Source organism: Triticum dicoccoides, chromosome 6B (genome assembly GCF_002162155.2).
Source record: "Triticum dicoccoides isolate Atlit2015 ecotype Zavitan chromosome 6B, WEW_v2.0, whole genome shotgun sequence".
Lineage (NCBI taxonomy): Eukaryota > Viridiplantae > Streptophyta > Magnoliopsida > Poales > Poaceae > Triticum > Triticum dicoccoides.
In genome coordinates, this window is record NC_041391.1 from 50,910,280 (window position 1) to 50,925,796 (window position 15,517).

General features: G+C 47.0%; 1 protein-coding gene across 1 annotated transcript; it reads left to right on the plus strand.

Moving 5' to 3' along the window:
* The first annotated feature begins 6,208 nt into the window (after positions 1-6,208).
* On the plus strand, positions 6,209-7,751 carry LOC119326388 (hydroquinone glucosyltransferase-like). The gene has a single exon (XM_037600044.1). The coding sequence runs from the start codon at positions 6,259-6,261 to the stop codon at positions 7,747-7,749; it is 1,491 nt and encodes a 496-aa protein (XP_037455941.1). The 5' UTR covers positions 6,209-6,258; the 3' UTR covers positions 7,750-7,751.
* The last annotated feature ends 7,766 nt before the right edge of the window (positions 7,752-15,517 follow it).

Consider the following 15,517-nt stretch of genomic DNA (forward strand, 5'->3'; position numbering starts at 1 on the left):
GATCTACAACATAATTTGCAAAATACTACCAGGACTAAGTTCATGATAAATTTAAGTTCAATTAATCATATTACTTAAGAACTCCCACTTAGATAGACATCCCTCTAATCCTCTAAGTGATTACGTGATCCATATCAACTACACCATGTCCGATCGTCACGTGAGATGGAGTAGTTTTAACGGTGAACATCAATATGTTGATCATATCTACTATATGATTCACGCTCGACCTTTCGGTCTCCGTGTTCCGAGGCCATATCTGTATATGCTAGGCTCGTCAAGTTTAACCTGAGTATTCCGCGTGTGCAACTGTTTTGCACCCGTTGTATTTGAACGTAGAGCCTATCACACCCAATCATCACGTGGTGTCTCCGCACGAAGAACTTTCGCAACGGTGCATACTCAGGGAGAACACTTCTTGATAATTAGTGAGAGATCATCTTAAAATGCTGCCATCAAACAAAACAGAATAAGATGTATAACAGATAAACATCATATGCAATCAAAATATGTGACATGATATGGCCATGATCATCTTGCACCTTTGATCTCCATCTCCAAAGTACTGTCATGATCTCTATCGTTACCGGCACGACACCATGATCTTCATCATCTTGATCTATATCAATGTGTCGTCACATGGTCGTCTCGCCAACTATTGCTCTTGCAACTATTGCTATCGCATAGCGATAAAGTAAAGAAATTATTTGGCACTTGCATCTTATGCAACAAAGAGACAACCATAGGGCTTCTGCCAGTTGCCGATAACTTCAACAAAACATGATCATCTCATACAACAACTTATATCTCATCACGTCTTGACCATATCACATCAGAACATGCCCTGCAAAAACAAGTTAGACGTCCTCTACATTGTTGTTGCAAATTTTACGTGGCTGCTACGGGCTTAGCAAGAACTATTCTTACCTACGCATCAAAACCACAACGATAGTTCGTCAAGTTGGTGTTGTTTTAACCTTCTCAAGGACCGGGCATAGCCACACTCGGTTCAACTAAAGTTGGAGAAACAGACACCCGCTAGTCACCTGTGTGCAAAGCACGGCGGTAAAACCAGTCTCGCGTAAGCATACGCGTAATGTCGGTCCGGGCCGCTTCATCCAACAATACCGCTGAACCAAAGTATGACATGCTGGTAAGCAGTATGACTTGTATCGCCCACAACTCACTTGTGTTCTACTCGTGCATATAACATCAACGCATAAAACCTAGGCTCTGATGCCACTGTTGGGGAACGTAGTAATTTCAAAAAAATTCCTACGCACACGCAAGATCATGGTGATGGCATAGCAACAAGAGGGGAGAGTGTTGTCCACGTACCCTCGTAGACCGTAAGCGGAAGCGTTATGACAACGCGGTTGATGTAGTCGTACGTCTTCACGATCCGACCGATCCAAGTACCGAACGTACGGAACCTCCGAGTTCAGCACACGTTCAGCTCGATGATGATCCCCGGACTCCGATCCAGCAAAGTGTCGGGGATGAGTTCCGTCAGCACGACGGCGTGGTGACGATGATGATGCTCTACCGGCGCAGGGCTTCGCCTAAACTCCGCGACGATATTATCGAGGTGGAATGGCTAAGGAACGATCCGTAGATCAACTTGTGTGTCTATGGGGTGCCCCCTGCCCCCGTATATAAAGGAGGGAGGGGGAAGGCCGGTCGGCCCTTGTTGGGCGCGCTAGGAGGAGGAGTCCTCCTCCTAGTAGGAGTAGGACTCCTCCTTTCCTACTCCTACTAGGAGGGGAAGGAAGGGGGAGAGGAGGGGAAGGAAAGAGGGGGGCGCCGCCCCCCCCCCTCCTAGTCCAATTCGGACCAGAGGGAGAGGGGGCGCGCGGCCCTCCCTGGCCGCCCCTCTCTCTTCCCACCAAGGCCCATGTGGCCCATTAACTCTCCGGGGGGGTTCCGGTAACCCTCCGGCACTCCGGTTTTCTCCGAAATCACCCGGAACACTTCCGGTGTCTGAATATAGTCGTCCAATATATCAATCTTTATGTCTCGACCATTTTGAGACTCCTCGTCATGTCCGTGATCACATCCGGGACTCCGAACAAACTTCGGTACATCAAAACTTATAAACTCATAATAAAACTGTCATCGTAACGTTAAGCGTGCGGACCCTACGGGTTCGAGAACTATGTAGACATGACCTAGAACCATTCTCGGTCAATAACCAATAGCTTGACCTGGATGCCCATACTGGTTCCTACATATTCTATGAAGATCTTTATCGGTCAAACCGCATAACAACATACGTTGTTCCCTTTGTCATCGGTATGTTACTTGCCCGAGATTTGATCGTCGGTATCCAATACCCAGTTCAATCTCGTTACCGGTAAGTCTCTTTACTCGTTCGGTAATGCATCATCCCATAACCAACTCATTTGGTCACATTGCTTGCAAGGCTTATAATGATGTGCATTACCGAGAGGGCCCAGAGATACCTCTCCGACAATCGGAGTGACAAAACCTAATCTCGAAATACGCCAACTGAACATGTACCTTTGGAGACACCTGTAGTACTCCTTTATAATCACCCAGTTACGTTGTGACGTTTGGTAGTACCCAAAGTGTTCCTCCGGTAAACGGGAGTTGCATATTTCTCATAGTTACAGGAACATGTATAAGTCATGAAGAAAGCAATAGCAGCATACTAAACGATCAAGTGCTAGGCTAACGAAATGGGTCATGTCAATCACATCATTCTCCTAATGATGTGATCCCATTAATCAAATGACAACACATGTCTATGGTTAGGAAACATAACCATCTTTGATTAATGAGCTAGTCAAGTAGAGGCATACTAGTGACTATATGTTTGTCTATGTATTCACACATGTATCATGTTTCCGGTTAATACAATTCTAGCATGAATAATAAACATTTATCATGAAATAAGGAAATAAATAATAACTTTATTATTGCCTCTAGGGCATATTTCCTTCATTTCGGCCCATTAGTTTGTGCAATGTGGTGTACAAGATTGTTTCAAAGTGCATGGTAAATAGGCTATGGCCTCTCTTAACTGAGCTTATTTCTGAAAATCGTAGTGCCTTCATCCCTGGTAGGCTTATCTCTGATAACTCCATCATTGCATTTGAGTGCATCCACCACATTCAGACTGCCAAAGCAAACTCCCCAACTTTGTGTGCTTATAAACTGGATTTGTCGAAGGCTTATGACCGTGTGGATTGGAGCTTCCTGGAGAGGGCGTTGTCTAAGTGGGGATTTTCTAATCAATGGATTTCCCGCGTGATGGCATGTGTAACATCAGTGAAGTACTCAGTGAAATTCAATGGGAAACTGCTTGAGCCCTTCTCCCCCTCGAGAGGGCTTCACCAAGGTGATCTGTTATCGCCCTTCCTCTTCCTATTTATGGTTGATGCTTTGTCTATTCTGTTGCATAAATCTATGAGAGAAGAAGGCTTTCAAGGGGTCAAGATATGTAGGAGTGCTCCGGTTATTTCACATCTTTTGTTTGCGGATGACTCCCTTCTGTTTTTTATGCTTCAGAACAGCAAGCACGTTTGGTTAAAGGTGTGTTGAACACGTATGCGACGGTGACTGGACAATTAATCAACCCATCGAAGTGCTCCATCCTTTTCTCAGATAATTGCTTGCCAAGTGTGGTGCAAAGAGGTAAAATCAGTTGTGGAGATTACACAAGAAGTTTTTGAACCAAAGTACTTGGGACTCCCGGTTCCAGAAGGCAGAATACACAAAGGAAATTTTGAAACCATCCAGGAACGATTACCAAAGAAACTTATTGATTGGAGTGAGCAATATGTTTGAGCTGGCAATAAGGAGATTTTGATCAAGGCTATGGAACAGGCCCTGCCTACTTATGTCATGAGTGTCTTTAAGCTCCCTGCTTTGGTTTGTGACGAGTTGACTCGTATGATCCGTCAATATTGGTGGGGAGTGGAAAACGGGAAGAAGAAGATGGCCTGGATGAGTTGGGACAGATTGAGGCTGCCTAAATCTATGGGCGGCATGGGGTTTAAGGACCTGAGGGCTTTTAACAAAGCATTGTTGGCCAAACAAGCTTGGCGCTTGATAGACAAGCCGGACAGCCTCTATGCACGACTTATGAAGGCCAGATACTACCCTGCGGGACAACTGCTGGACACAGCTGTCTCAGGCAACGGTTCTTTGGTCTGGAAGGGTATTTTACATGGTCTCGACCTGTTGAAGAGAGGTGTTATCTGGAGGGTGGGTAATGGAGCTAATATTCGCACGTGGAGAGACCCTTGGATCCCCCGCCCTTCCATGTTTCGCCCTATCACACCCAAGGGTAACTGTCGTCTGAACCGGGTGGCGGATTTCATCGATGACAACGGTGCTAGGCGTGTGGATCGTCTACGGGAATTCTTTTGGCCTATGGATGTGGATCACATACTAAAAATCAGAACATCTCCCCGCAATCGCGATGACTTCGTCTCTTGGTTCCCAGTGAAGTATGGCGCTTTCTCTGTAAGGAGTGTGTACAAATTGGCTACATATGATCATAACGCCGCCTTTGCTAATGGTTCATCTAGTACGAACCCGGAAGGAAACCGATCAGTATGGAATTGTATTTGGTCGGCCAATGTGCCCCAGAAGATGAAGATCAATGCCTGGAGAGTGACCACCGGCACCCTGGCAACTCAACAGTGCAAAAATCACAGGCACATGGCTACTCGTTCTCTCTGCCCTCTCTGCGGGGTAGAGGAAGAGACTACTTTCCATGCTTTGACTGCATGCACGCAGGCGAGGACCTTGTGGATTAATATGCGTAGAAGATGGCCGCTACCTGAGGATGATGGTATCATTGATAATAGAAAGGAATGGCTTATGTTCCTTCTCAGCTCCTGCTCTGAGATGGTGGCCGACATGGTGATCATGCTGATTTGGAGGATATGGCAGATCCGTAATGATGTATACCATGGCAAGGAAGCTCCTCCTGTGCTGGCCTCGGTAGAGTTCCTGGATAGCTACTATAAATATATCAACCTGCCTGGCAAGTTCACAATGAAGGAGATTGTCAAAGGCAAAATGCCCTCGGTGGCCCTGGTATTGCCGTGTCAAAAAGCTTCAACGGCTGCCAGGCCGTGGCCGTCACCGCCGCAAGGATATGTAGCCCTGTCCGTCGATGGCTCATTCCACCGGAGCGACGGCACCGCGGCGGTCGGGATGGTTCTAAGGAATCATGAAGGGACGATTATGTTTGCAGCTTACAGATACATCTTTCATTGCAATGATTCTCTCGAGGCGGAACTACATGCGATGATGCAAGGTATGGCGCTGGCTATTGAACATTCCGATGCTCCGGTGATACTACAATCGGATTCTTCTGAAGCGTTGCCATGCTTGTCTACGGATGCTCTCCAGCGTTCAGCATACGGCCACTTAGTTTTGGAGATCAAGTACTTAGCTGGTAGTAGGGAGTTTGTACCTCAGAAACTTAGTCGTTCTCAAAATAAAGTTGCCGACCGTTTGGCAAACTATAGCCGCACGGAGCGAGCCACCGCTGTCTGGCTCCGCTCAGTTCCTCGTTGTATCGAGGATGTATGGCCTCTCGACTGTAACTCTATGAATTTGCAATAAAACTCCTTTTACCCTCGGAAAAAAAAAGTTGACGCCGACAAAGTTGTTCATGGTAAGGACGCCGGCCACCCATCTCCCACAAGCTGGAAAGCAACCTCCTCTCTGACCAGCTGATGGCACTTGGCCATCCTCCCCGCCGCAACATAGCCTTCAATCAAATCGTAATCTAGCCTCCTTTATCCTGTACAGGCACCGAAAAGCTCCATCTCGCAATCTTCCACTCAATGGTCCAACTCCATTTTTTTCTTTCATATATTCTTGATTTTTTTTCCTTCGTATTTTCCATCTCTGGGGCGAGATTCTATGGTTGCCGTTCCTGAGATGCCGTCTGAAACTCTGAATAAATCTGACTAGCTAGGAGCCATTTCATTCCCCAGAGATGCTTAGCATACTAACGGTAAACTCCTCGGGATGCCAAATTCGACTTGTAGCCCTACCTACCATTTGCTACACGACATATGATAACTCTTCAAGGGACAGGAGACTTCTAATTTGGCCCGCAGTACAACCAAGTGAGCCAACTACTACAAAAATGACGAGGCAACGTTAACTCCAAGCCCAAACCCGGCAACCAAAACACACCACTCTGCTCCCAAAGACCCAAACCCACCAAAACAACAGCTGTTCGCCACGACGTGGCACGCGTACGGCGCTATGGGAGGCGGGTCTGGTAACCAGGAACCGTCGCCGGCGAGCGCGCGGCCGCACGTTCTGCTGCTGTGCAGCCCGTGCATGGGGCACCTCATCCCATTCGCCGAGCTGGCGCGCCGGCTCGTCGCCGACCACGGCCTCGCCGCCACGCTCCTCTTCGCCGCGGCCACGGACGCCCCCTCGGAGCAGTACGCCGCCCTGGCCTCGTCCGTGCCCGACGGCGTCGACCTCGTCTCGTTGCCCGCGCCACCGGCGGACGCCCTGCCGCCCTCAACCCCCGTGCGCGAGCGCGTCCTGCACGCCGCCCTCTCGGCTGTGCCGCACGTCCGGGACACCGCCCGGTCGCTGGCCTCTACCTCGCCGATCGCCGCGCTCGTGGTGGACATGGCCAGCGTGCCGGCGCGTGACGTCGCCGTGGAGCTGGGCGTGCCGTGCTACATGTTCTTCACCTCGCCGTGGATGCTCCTCTCCCTGTTCCTGCACCTCCCGGAGCTCGACGCGGGGCTCGTCGGGGAGTACCGGGACGCGACCGAGCCCATCCGGCTGCCGGGCTGCGTGCCGATCCACGCGCGCGAGCTTCCCGGGTCTCTGCTTGCCGACCGGAGCAGCGAGACGTACGCCGGGTTCCTGTCTTTGGCCAAGGACGCCGCGAGAGTCGACGGGATTCTCGTGAACACGTTCCGTGAGCTAGAGCCGGCGGTGGGCGAAGTCGGCACGAACTGCGTGAAGGTACCGCCGGTGCACGCCATCGGGCCGTTGGTCTGGACCAGGCCGGTCGCGGGCGGCGTGAACCAGGACCACGCACGCCTCATCACGTGGCTGGACCAGCAGGCACGTGGTTCCGTGGTCTTTCTGTCGTTCGGGAGCGGTGGCACGCTCACGTGGCGGCAGACCACCGAGCTAGCCCTCGCGCTGGAGGCGACCGGGCGTCCGTTCATCTGGGCGGCAAAGCGGCCACACGAGGACACGGCGGACGGCGCCTTCTTCGGGACCGGGCGAGGAGGAGACGACGACGACGACCCGCTGGGCTTCCTGCCGAGGGGCTTCGTCGAGAGGACGTCGGGGGTGGGGCTCGTTCTCCTGTCGTGGGCACCGCAGACTGCGATTCTCGCGCACGCCGCCGTCGGGTGCTTCGTGACGCACTGCGGATGGAACTCGAGCCTGGAGAGCATCCTCAATGGAGTGCCGATGGTGGCATGGCCGCTCTACGCGGAGCAGAAGATGAACGCCGCCATGTTGGAGGCCCGTGCAGGGGTGGCGGCCCGCGTGAACGCCGCCGGACCTGGCAACGGTGGCGGCTTTGTATCCAAGGAGGAGATTGTGAGCGTGATCCGGCATGTGATGGATGGGGACGAAGCAACAATGATGAGGAGGCGTATTGGTGAGCTCGGAGACAGAGCCACACGTGCGCTGACCATGGATGGTTCTTCAAATCTTGCACTAGCCAAGGTCACGGATGTGTGGAAGTCTTCTACTTCTAGTGACGAAAAATAAAGGAAAAGCAAATAAAAATATTTTTGCAAGCCACCGGTCACCATCTCTACTCTTAAAAGCGGAGTTAATAGGCACGGTTTATTTTCGCCTCGCTTTCCACCGCCCCTTCATGCTGGTTTTTTTCCCTCACACTGAAAACCAAATCAAAATAAGATATTCTTCGATAACAAACCGCTAATACCACGCACTATGATATTTATTATTTGTCATTATCTCCATTACTAAATCTCTTCCTCTAAAAGGAGAGTTTGTAGGCCAGGACGTATAGTTTGTTCTTGCCTCCACAGGTTTATTTTCGTCTTCACATCCCACCATGCCCCAGATTGTCCCTTCTAAGGAAATGGATTGATTCGCCTGACCTTCCTTTTGTTATTTCGTGCTTGCTTTGGCAGATGTCGATTAATTTCAATTACGTAACTATTAGGTCATTAAGAATTTAAACCTCACACCATATATGTGAAATCATCTTCCTAACAGATGGACAGAAGATTTTTCTCGTTAACCTTCTAAAACAAAATTAGATACTTCTTAATAACAAATCACTAATCCCGTGCACTACGTCATTTATTATTCATATCTACTACTGAATCATAATCAGAACTTTCCTTATAGATTTTTTTCTTCCGTCCCACCCGCATGTCCCTGTTTTCACCAAAAAGGTTTTTTCTTTCTCGTTTCGTTTGTTTCGTTCGACCTCTCGTCCCATGTATGCGGCCTTCCCACCGAACCTTTCCGAATATATCCCACCTCCCCTCCTCGTTCGATCTCCCCTGCCGCGTGTTCCCCAACATATTTCCGAATCATCGTCTGCGGACTACTCGTCTACCGAAATCTCCCAACTTGTTACTGAATCCATAGCGGTTCATAGACAACAATCTTCTTCTTCTTGAAACTCCAATTTTTACCTAAATAAATTATAAATAGATGTGATTAGCAGAAAATATATTCGAAATTGTTATGGGGTGGACAGGGGGCATTTGCCCCCCTCCCCTCCCGGATGCACTTTTAAGTACATCTGTCTTATAATCATTATTTGCATCATGTAATCACATATACATGGTGTAGTAATACTTTATTTGCTAATAACATTACAATTTTGAAGTTTACACCTTATAATAATTTTCATGATGTGCAATATATACCCATGAAAGTATTTATGTTACCCTCTTAGACCTTATTAGCATTAGGGCCTCCACAATTCTGGGTTGGCCCTGACTCTAGCTTGTCCATAGAACAAATTTAACAAATATGTTGTCGCTATTCTCTATGTCTGATTATTAATGGTCATGGTTAGCCCCAGAGCCGTCTCTTGTAGATAATACTTGATAAATTATATGGGATCCAGATTTCCGCAAAAAAAATGTTACATACCTCTCAAAAGAATACAAGAAAGAAAATGGTTATTTAATCTGTCAGATAAGGGAAAGTAGTGGCTGCACCCACGTTAGGTGCACCCATGCAATGAACAGTAAAATCATGAAAAATAGAAAACAATTCAAAAAAAATCTGAAACTTCGTGGCAGTGATTCTTACAAAGTTTGGTTGCCAAATAACATCGAATGATCTCCATATGAAATGAAATACAAACTATTGCTCTGCACCCACATTTCAGCTTTTATATTTGAGCACAAACATTTTTTTTGTACAGAGCTCATAGGATGTCATTTGGCCACAAAATTTTGCAAGCAGCTAAGACATTTGCTCATAACCAAATCTGCAAAGTTTCAGATTATTTTTTGATTTGTTTTGCTATGTTTTTTATCGTGTGTGTAGTAGGGGTGCAATGACCGTGGGTGTAGAACAGTCACACTCGCCAGATAATCAAGATGACCATGACACGTTTGCAGAACCGCGATTAATGATTGAGATGTGTGCATAGCTACGTTAAACACTGCTTGTGGAATACTAAGAACAAAATTGATAATTTAAAAAATATTTTGGTTAGAATTATGAGGCTAACAGTAAAGCGCATCCCTATATTTTTGGCACAACAATTTACATATTTTGATTGCATATATAAAGAAACGCTTAGATCTGTTTCTAGCTTTACATATTACCAGTTGATTGAACAAAATCCTCAAATTTTCTTCTGTCAGAATTGAAGGATTGGAACGCTAGCAATTCAACCAAACACCTGAAGTGCATTGTCCAACATTAGAAATAAGGAGGAACCAGAGCAACAAGGGAAGGATTTGAACTAGCATACAAAGTGGACTTTTGCATAATTATATATTGGCTGGATATACTAATAGTGCCACCGCTTTTTCTCATTAATTATGGTTGCTGCAGATATGATTACGGTTGGTGCAGATATGATCATTAATGTAGATACGGTCTTTGCATATACAAATAGGTAACTCAGAAGCGCAAATGCATCAAAATTGAGCACTCGGAAGCGCAAAATTGAGCATTCAAAAGCGCAGATGCATAATTATGGTTGGTACGGATATGATCGTTAATTAGTTTCCTGATTGGATGTAACCGCTTTGTATTTTTTTTCCTCGCTTACGCATAGCTTTGGTCTTATATGACTTTGCTATTTGCTGGCGGATTTGTGTGTGTGTGTTGGTGTTGGCCGTGTGCATCCTTGTTATGCAGAGGCCGGCTGTGCTCATTGTGTTTGTATTTGCTTGATGCTCCATTTTGGGTCAATAAAATTCACCTTTGTTGAAAAAGATGCATCGAATAGATGGCACAGGAAGCACGAACATCCACAGAAGTTGCACAAAGATGCAGGGAAGATGCACAAGGTGGTGCGGGGGGAGGTTGTAGGAATTGCTGGAAGCGACACAGACGACCGCTAGACTGAAATGCGGACGAACCGAGCCTTGGATAGGATGCACAGCAGGGGCACGCTCGAAGGCGGAAAGTTGAGACTTGAGAAAATTCCTTATATAACACTATTTTAAATTTTGTTGCCCTATTTGACACTGGAAAAAAATTCTTCCCTATTTAACATTCTGTCTAAATTTTATGCCCTTTATGACACTTTCGTCCTTTTTAAGCCTTAACGGTGTTAAATAACACGTGAAAAGACCTATTTGCCCCTCATAGGGTATGAGACCAAAAAATTTATGTGGTAGTTTGGCTTCAGTATGCGACTTTGTCTGGATGGTGTTCAACGTGATTTTGTACCAAAAAGAAGTTAAGTACTGAAGAATTTTTTTTAATGCAGAATATACTGGGAAGGAAACATGCAGCAATTCATGCATGCGCTAGCTCATACTCCCTCCGTCCCTGATCACCATCGTGACCTCGCCATCTGATCACCATCGTGACCTCGCCGAGTCACGATCGCTGATCAGCCCGCCGCATGCGGCTGGCTTCCATCGTCCTGCCGTGCGCCCCTGCCCTACTGGCCTGCTGGCTGCTGCCTCCACCACGCATGATCACAATTTACGAACGAACAAACAATCAGTTTCAAGGGTTCGGCTGTAACCCATAATCCATTTTTTCAGTCCCACGAGCACGGCCTCTCCATAACCAGGCCAGCAGGAAGCATGGCTCCAAAATGTGAAAATTGTGGTAGACTAGTACAAGACGTACCTATTTGCAGCAGAGGTTAGTAGACATATCCTCAAAAAAAAAAGAAAAAAAAAAGAAGAGATGTTAGGAGACACGCCCGTAGCGGCATGTACACAGGAGCTAGCAGAAACACCTCGGTTGATTTTGCTTGGTAATTGGCTCATGCACCTAGCAAAAGGTGTTGGTCCGATAAACACTAAAATTTTGGTCACATACCATATGAGGGGCAAATAGGTCTTTTTACATGTCATTTAACACCATTAATGCTTAAAATGGACGAAAGTGTTATAAAGGGCATAAAATTTAGACTCGGTGTCACAAAAGGAAAAAAAAAGTTTTTCAGTGTCAAATAAGGCAACAAATTTTAAGACAGTGTTAAATAAAGAATTCTCTCTTTAGACTCAGGCAAAGAAAGGAGGAGGAGAGCAAGGTGGGCCTTAAAAGCGGGCGGCGCGGTGGTGTCGATTATAGTAAGAGAAAAATACATATTTGCTCCATAAACTTGTTGGCACGTAGCACAACAGTTTCTTTTTTTTTGAACGCAGTACAGACGGAAGCGCTCATATACATGCGCATACATTCATCTCTATGAACGCACACACGCACACCCTACCCCTATGAGCACCTCCAAAAGACTGAGCCGACATATCATCTTGAAATTTACGAAGTCACCGTAGCCACCTCATCGTCGACGGGAACGTCTCCTCCCACTGAATGCGTATCACCGGGAATCCTAAAATAATTCAGGAATAAATGCGAGCATCAGGATTTGAACCCTGGTGAACTGGGGATACCACAGTCCCTCTAACCATCCAACCACAGGTTGGTTCGTGTAGCACACAGTCTTATGACTTGAGAAATCCTCCAATACAGTCTTTTGCATATACAAATATGTAACACGTATGGTCCTGGATACGGTGACTTCGGCAATCAAATAATTATAAGCACGTTGGCAGTCATTTTTTGCGAAACAGCCCCTAAAACATTCGGCAATCAAATAATTATAAGCACAGATGTCTATGGGTCCCACCTGTCAGAATCATGGCAACGGTAAAATAAAGAAACTTCTTTAGCGAAAATTGTTTTTGGAGGACAAGCTTCATCATGGAGGCCTCCATTTGCAAAATTCAATATTCATCAAAAATTCATAACATATATATATATATATATATATATACGGTGATTGGGGAATTGCGATATGTAATTTCATGCAACTCCACCTCTGATTATATCTAGGCATTAGATCTGTGAAAAAATCATTTTAATTTGTTTTCTTTCTAAAAGGGTATAACAGTACTTGAGTCGCTTGTCCGTTTCCGTTCCTCACGGCACGGCACGTTCAGAGGCCGTCCCAGTTTTCCCTCGCATAGCCGCCGCCGTCACCGCCGCATATCCCGCTCGTAGACGGGTAGCTCGTTGCGCTGTTTGGATCATCCCTACGCGGCGACCCTGATCCAGGCGAGAAGCGGCAGTCCGCGACCTTGTTGTCGCTCCTACCGTCAAGGTTCCGTTCCGTCGGCAGTACTGCAGGCCCTACGTCGCGGCGAATCCAATCCGCGTGCTGGCCGACTCTGTATGCCGTCATCGGGAACTTCGTCGGCAAGGCGTGGAACGGCTCCGGCCTCTTCCCTGACCCCTGCGGCCAGACTGCCATCCAGGTTCGTCTCCCCTACAGCCCCTTTTCTCTTCGGTTCTTGATTAGTCTATGTTGACTTCAACTCTGAGTAATGGAAGATTGGAGAACACCAAAATTTGTTCTTTTTTTCAGGAATTAATCAATCCCCAGTTCAGTTCCTGCTCTGCATTTTCTTGTTTTGGGATTCAGTATAAATCATTACTCATAAGGATTGCTTGCACGTCTAATTAATGGAACTGCTGCTCTACACCGTACGTCAGATGCCCTACTGCCTTAGTCAGCGCCGCCGGCGACCTTCCCGCCCACTAAGGTGCATACATGTTGTGTAGGAGATGATGGCAGCAAACTTTTAGCTACAAGGGGTTTCGTGGTAGGGGAATATTGCGCTTGTGGTCCTATTATCAAGTAATCACAGGTGAATAGTATTTTATTCTCTGTAACTAAGCATGTTTTTGTGGTAGGATGATGGAAATAGTCCTGATTGTGTGGGCATATGCGTATGATACGTGTACATAACAGTCTGAACTGGCCTTGCCATCGATCTAATCTACAACTTTTGTATCATGCGCTGTTAGGTACTCCTATTTTGTGGTAGTACTATTTTCTGCAAGTATTCCATTCTCTGTAACTAAGCATGTTCAAGTATTTAGTAATACTACTTTTAATTGGTTGACACTTTGTTGCTGGTGACAAATACACAATCATGAACTTATGAAGGTGCTGTTCTGGAGTTAGATACAAAATACTTGACTTCTGCCTTGCATGGTGAGTGATTAATCTGAAATGTTAGATACAATTGGTTTGCATGCTTCTAGTCATTTGCTAGTTTGTGATGCAATTGTGTATTTGCTGATGTAAAGGTCAAAAGGAGAAAACTCTGTTAAATTGACAATGACTCAAACATGCCCTTTTCAAAGTGTGGCTATTTATTTTGTTAGGTACTGAGGTTAATTTGTTCAATTTCCCAGCTTACAACGAATTCTGCTAGTGATTATAGTTACTTACCATGAAGCCTGACCAGTGCATCTATATCCTTCATATAATAAATTATTTAATCATGCTTTCTACAAATTTTAGTGCTCAAAGATAATAAGACTGGACCGTGAAAGTGAGTAGAGAGCAAATGAAATCTTGTCATCAGAATGTGATACTTCAGTACGAAGTTCCGTTAATGCTTGAGGGAGTCCTGGATTAGGGGGTGTCCGGATGGCCGGACTATGACCTTTGGCCGGACTCCCGGACTATGAAGATACAAGATTGAAGACTTCGTCCCGTGTCCGGATGGGATTTTCCTTGCCGTGGAAGGCAATCTTAGCGATAGGATTTGTAGATCTCCTCCCATTGTAACCGACTCTGTGTAACCCTAGCCCTCTCCGGTGTCTATATAAACCGGAGGGTTTTAGTCCATAGGACGAACAACAATCATACCATAGGCTAGCTTCTAGGGTTTACCCTCTCTGATCTCGTGGTAGATCTACTCTTGTACTACCCATATCATCAATATTAATCAAGCAGGAGTAGGGTTTTACCTTCATCGAGAGGGCCCGAACCTGGGTAAAAACATCGTGTCCCTTGTCTCCTGTTACCATCCGCCTAGACGCACAGTTCGGGACCCCCTACCCAAGATCCGCCGGTTTTGACACCGACATTGGTGCTTTCATTGAGAGTTCCTCTGTGTCGTCACCTTTAGGCCCGATGGCTTCTTCGATCATCAAAAACGACGTGGTCTGGGGTGAGAATTTTATCCCCGGACAGATCTTCGTATTCGGCGGCTTTGCACTGTGGGCCAATTTACTTGGCCATCTGGAGCAGATTGAAAGCTACGCCCCTGGCCATCAGGTCAGATTTGGAAGTTTGAACTACACGGCTGACATCCGCGGAGACTTGATCTTCGACGGATTCGAGCCGCAGCTGAGCGCGCCGCACTATCATGAGGGGCATGATCTAGCTCTGCCGCCGGACAGTGTCCAGAAGGCCTCTCATGTGTCCGCTCTGACCCTTAGCTCGGAGCCGACTGCGCCAATCGAGGACGGATGGTTGGACACCGCCTCGGGGGCTGCAATCTCTACGGCGATCGAGCCGAATACCAGCCTTGTCCTTTGCGAAGCTCGTGACTCCAAGGTGCCGGACTCCTCTTCGGACTCCGGATCTTCCGCACCCCTTCCAATCGAACTTGATTGGGCTCCGATCATGGAGTTCACCGCCGCGGACATCTTTCAACACTCGCCCTTCAGCGACATCCTGGGTTCACTAAAGTCTCTCTCTTTATCAGGAGAGCCTTGGCCGGACTATGGTCAGCAAGGTTGGTATGCGGACGACGAAGAAATTCGAAACCCACCCACCACCCACTTCGTAGCCACTGTTGATGATTTAACCGACATGCTCGACTTCGACTCCGAAGACATCGACGGCATGGACGCCGATGAAAGAGACGAACAAGAACCAGCGCCTATAGGGCACTGGACAACCACCTCATCCCATGATGTATGCATGGTGGACACACCTAAAAGAAACGACGACGAGGATCAAAAGGGCGCAACGAGGGATCGTTCCTTCGAAAAGCAATCAAAGCGGCGGCGTAAGCGCCGCGCCAAACCCCACATCGAC

Coding starts and splice junctions, on each gene's coding strand:
- LOC119326388 (XM_037600044.1), top strand. CDS start 6,259: ATGGGAGGCGGGTCTGGTAACCAGGAACCGTCGCCGGCGAGCGCGCGG.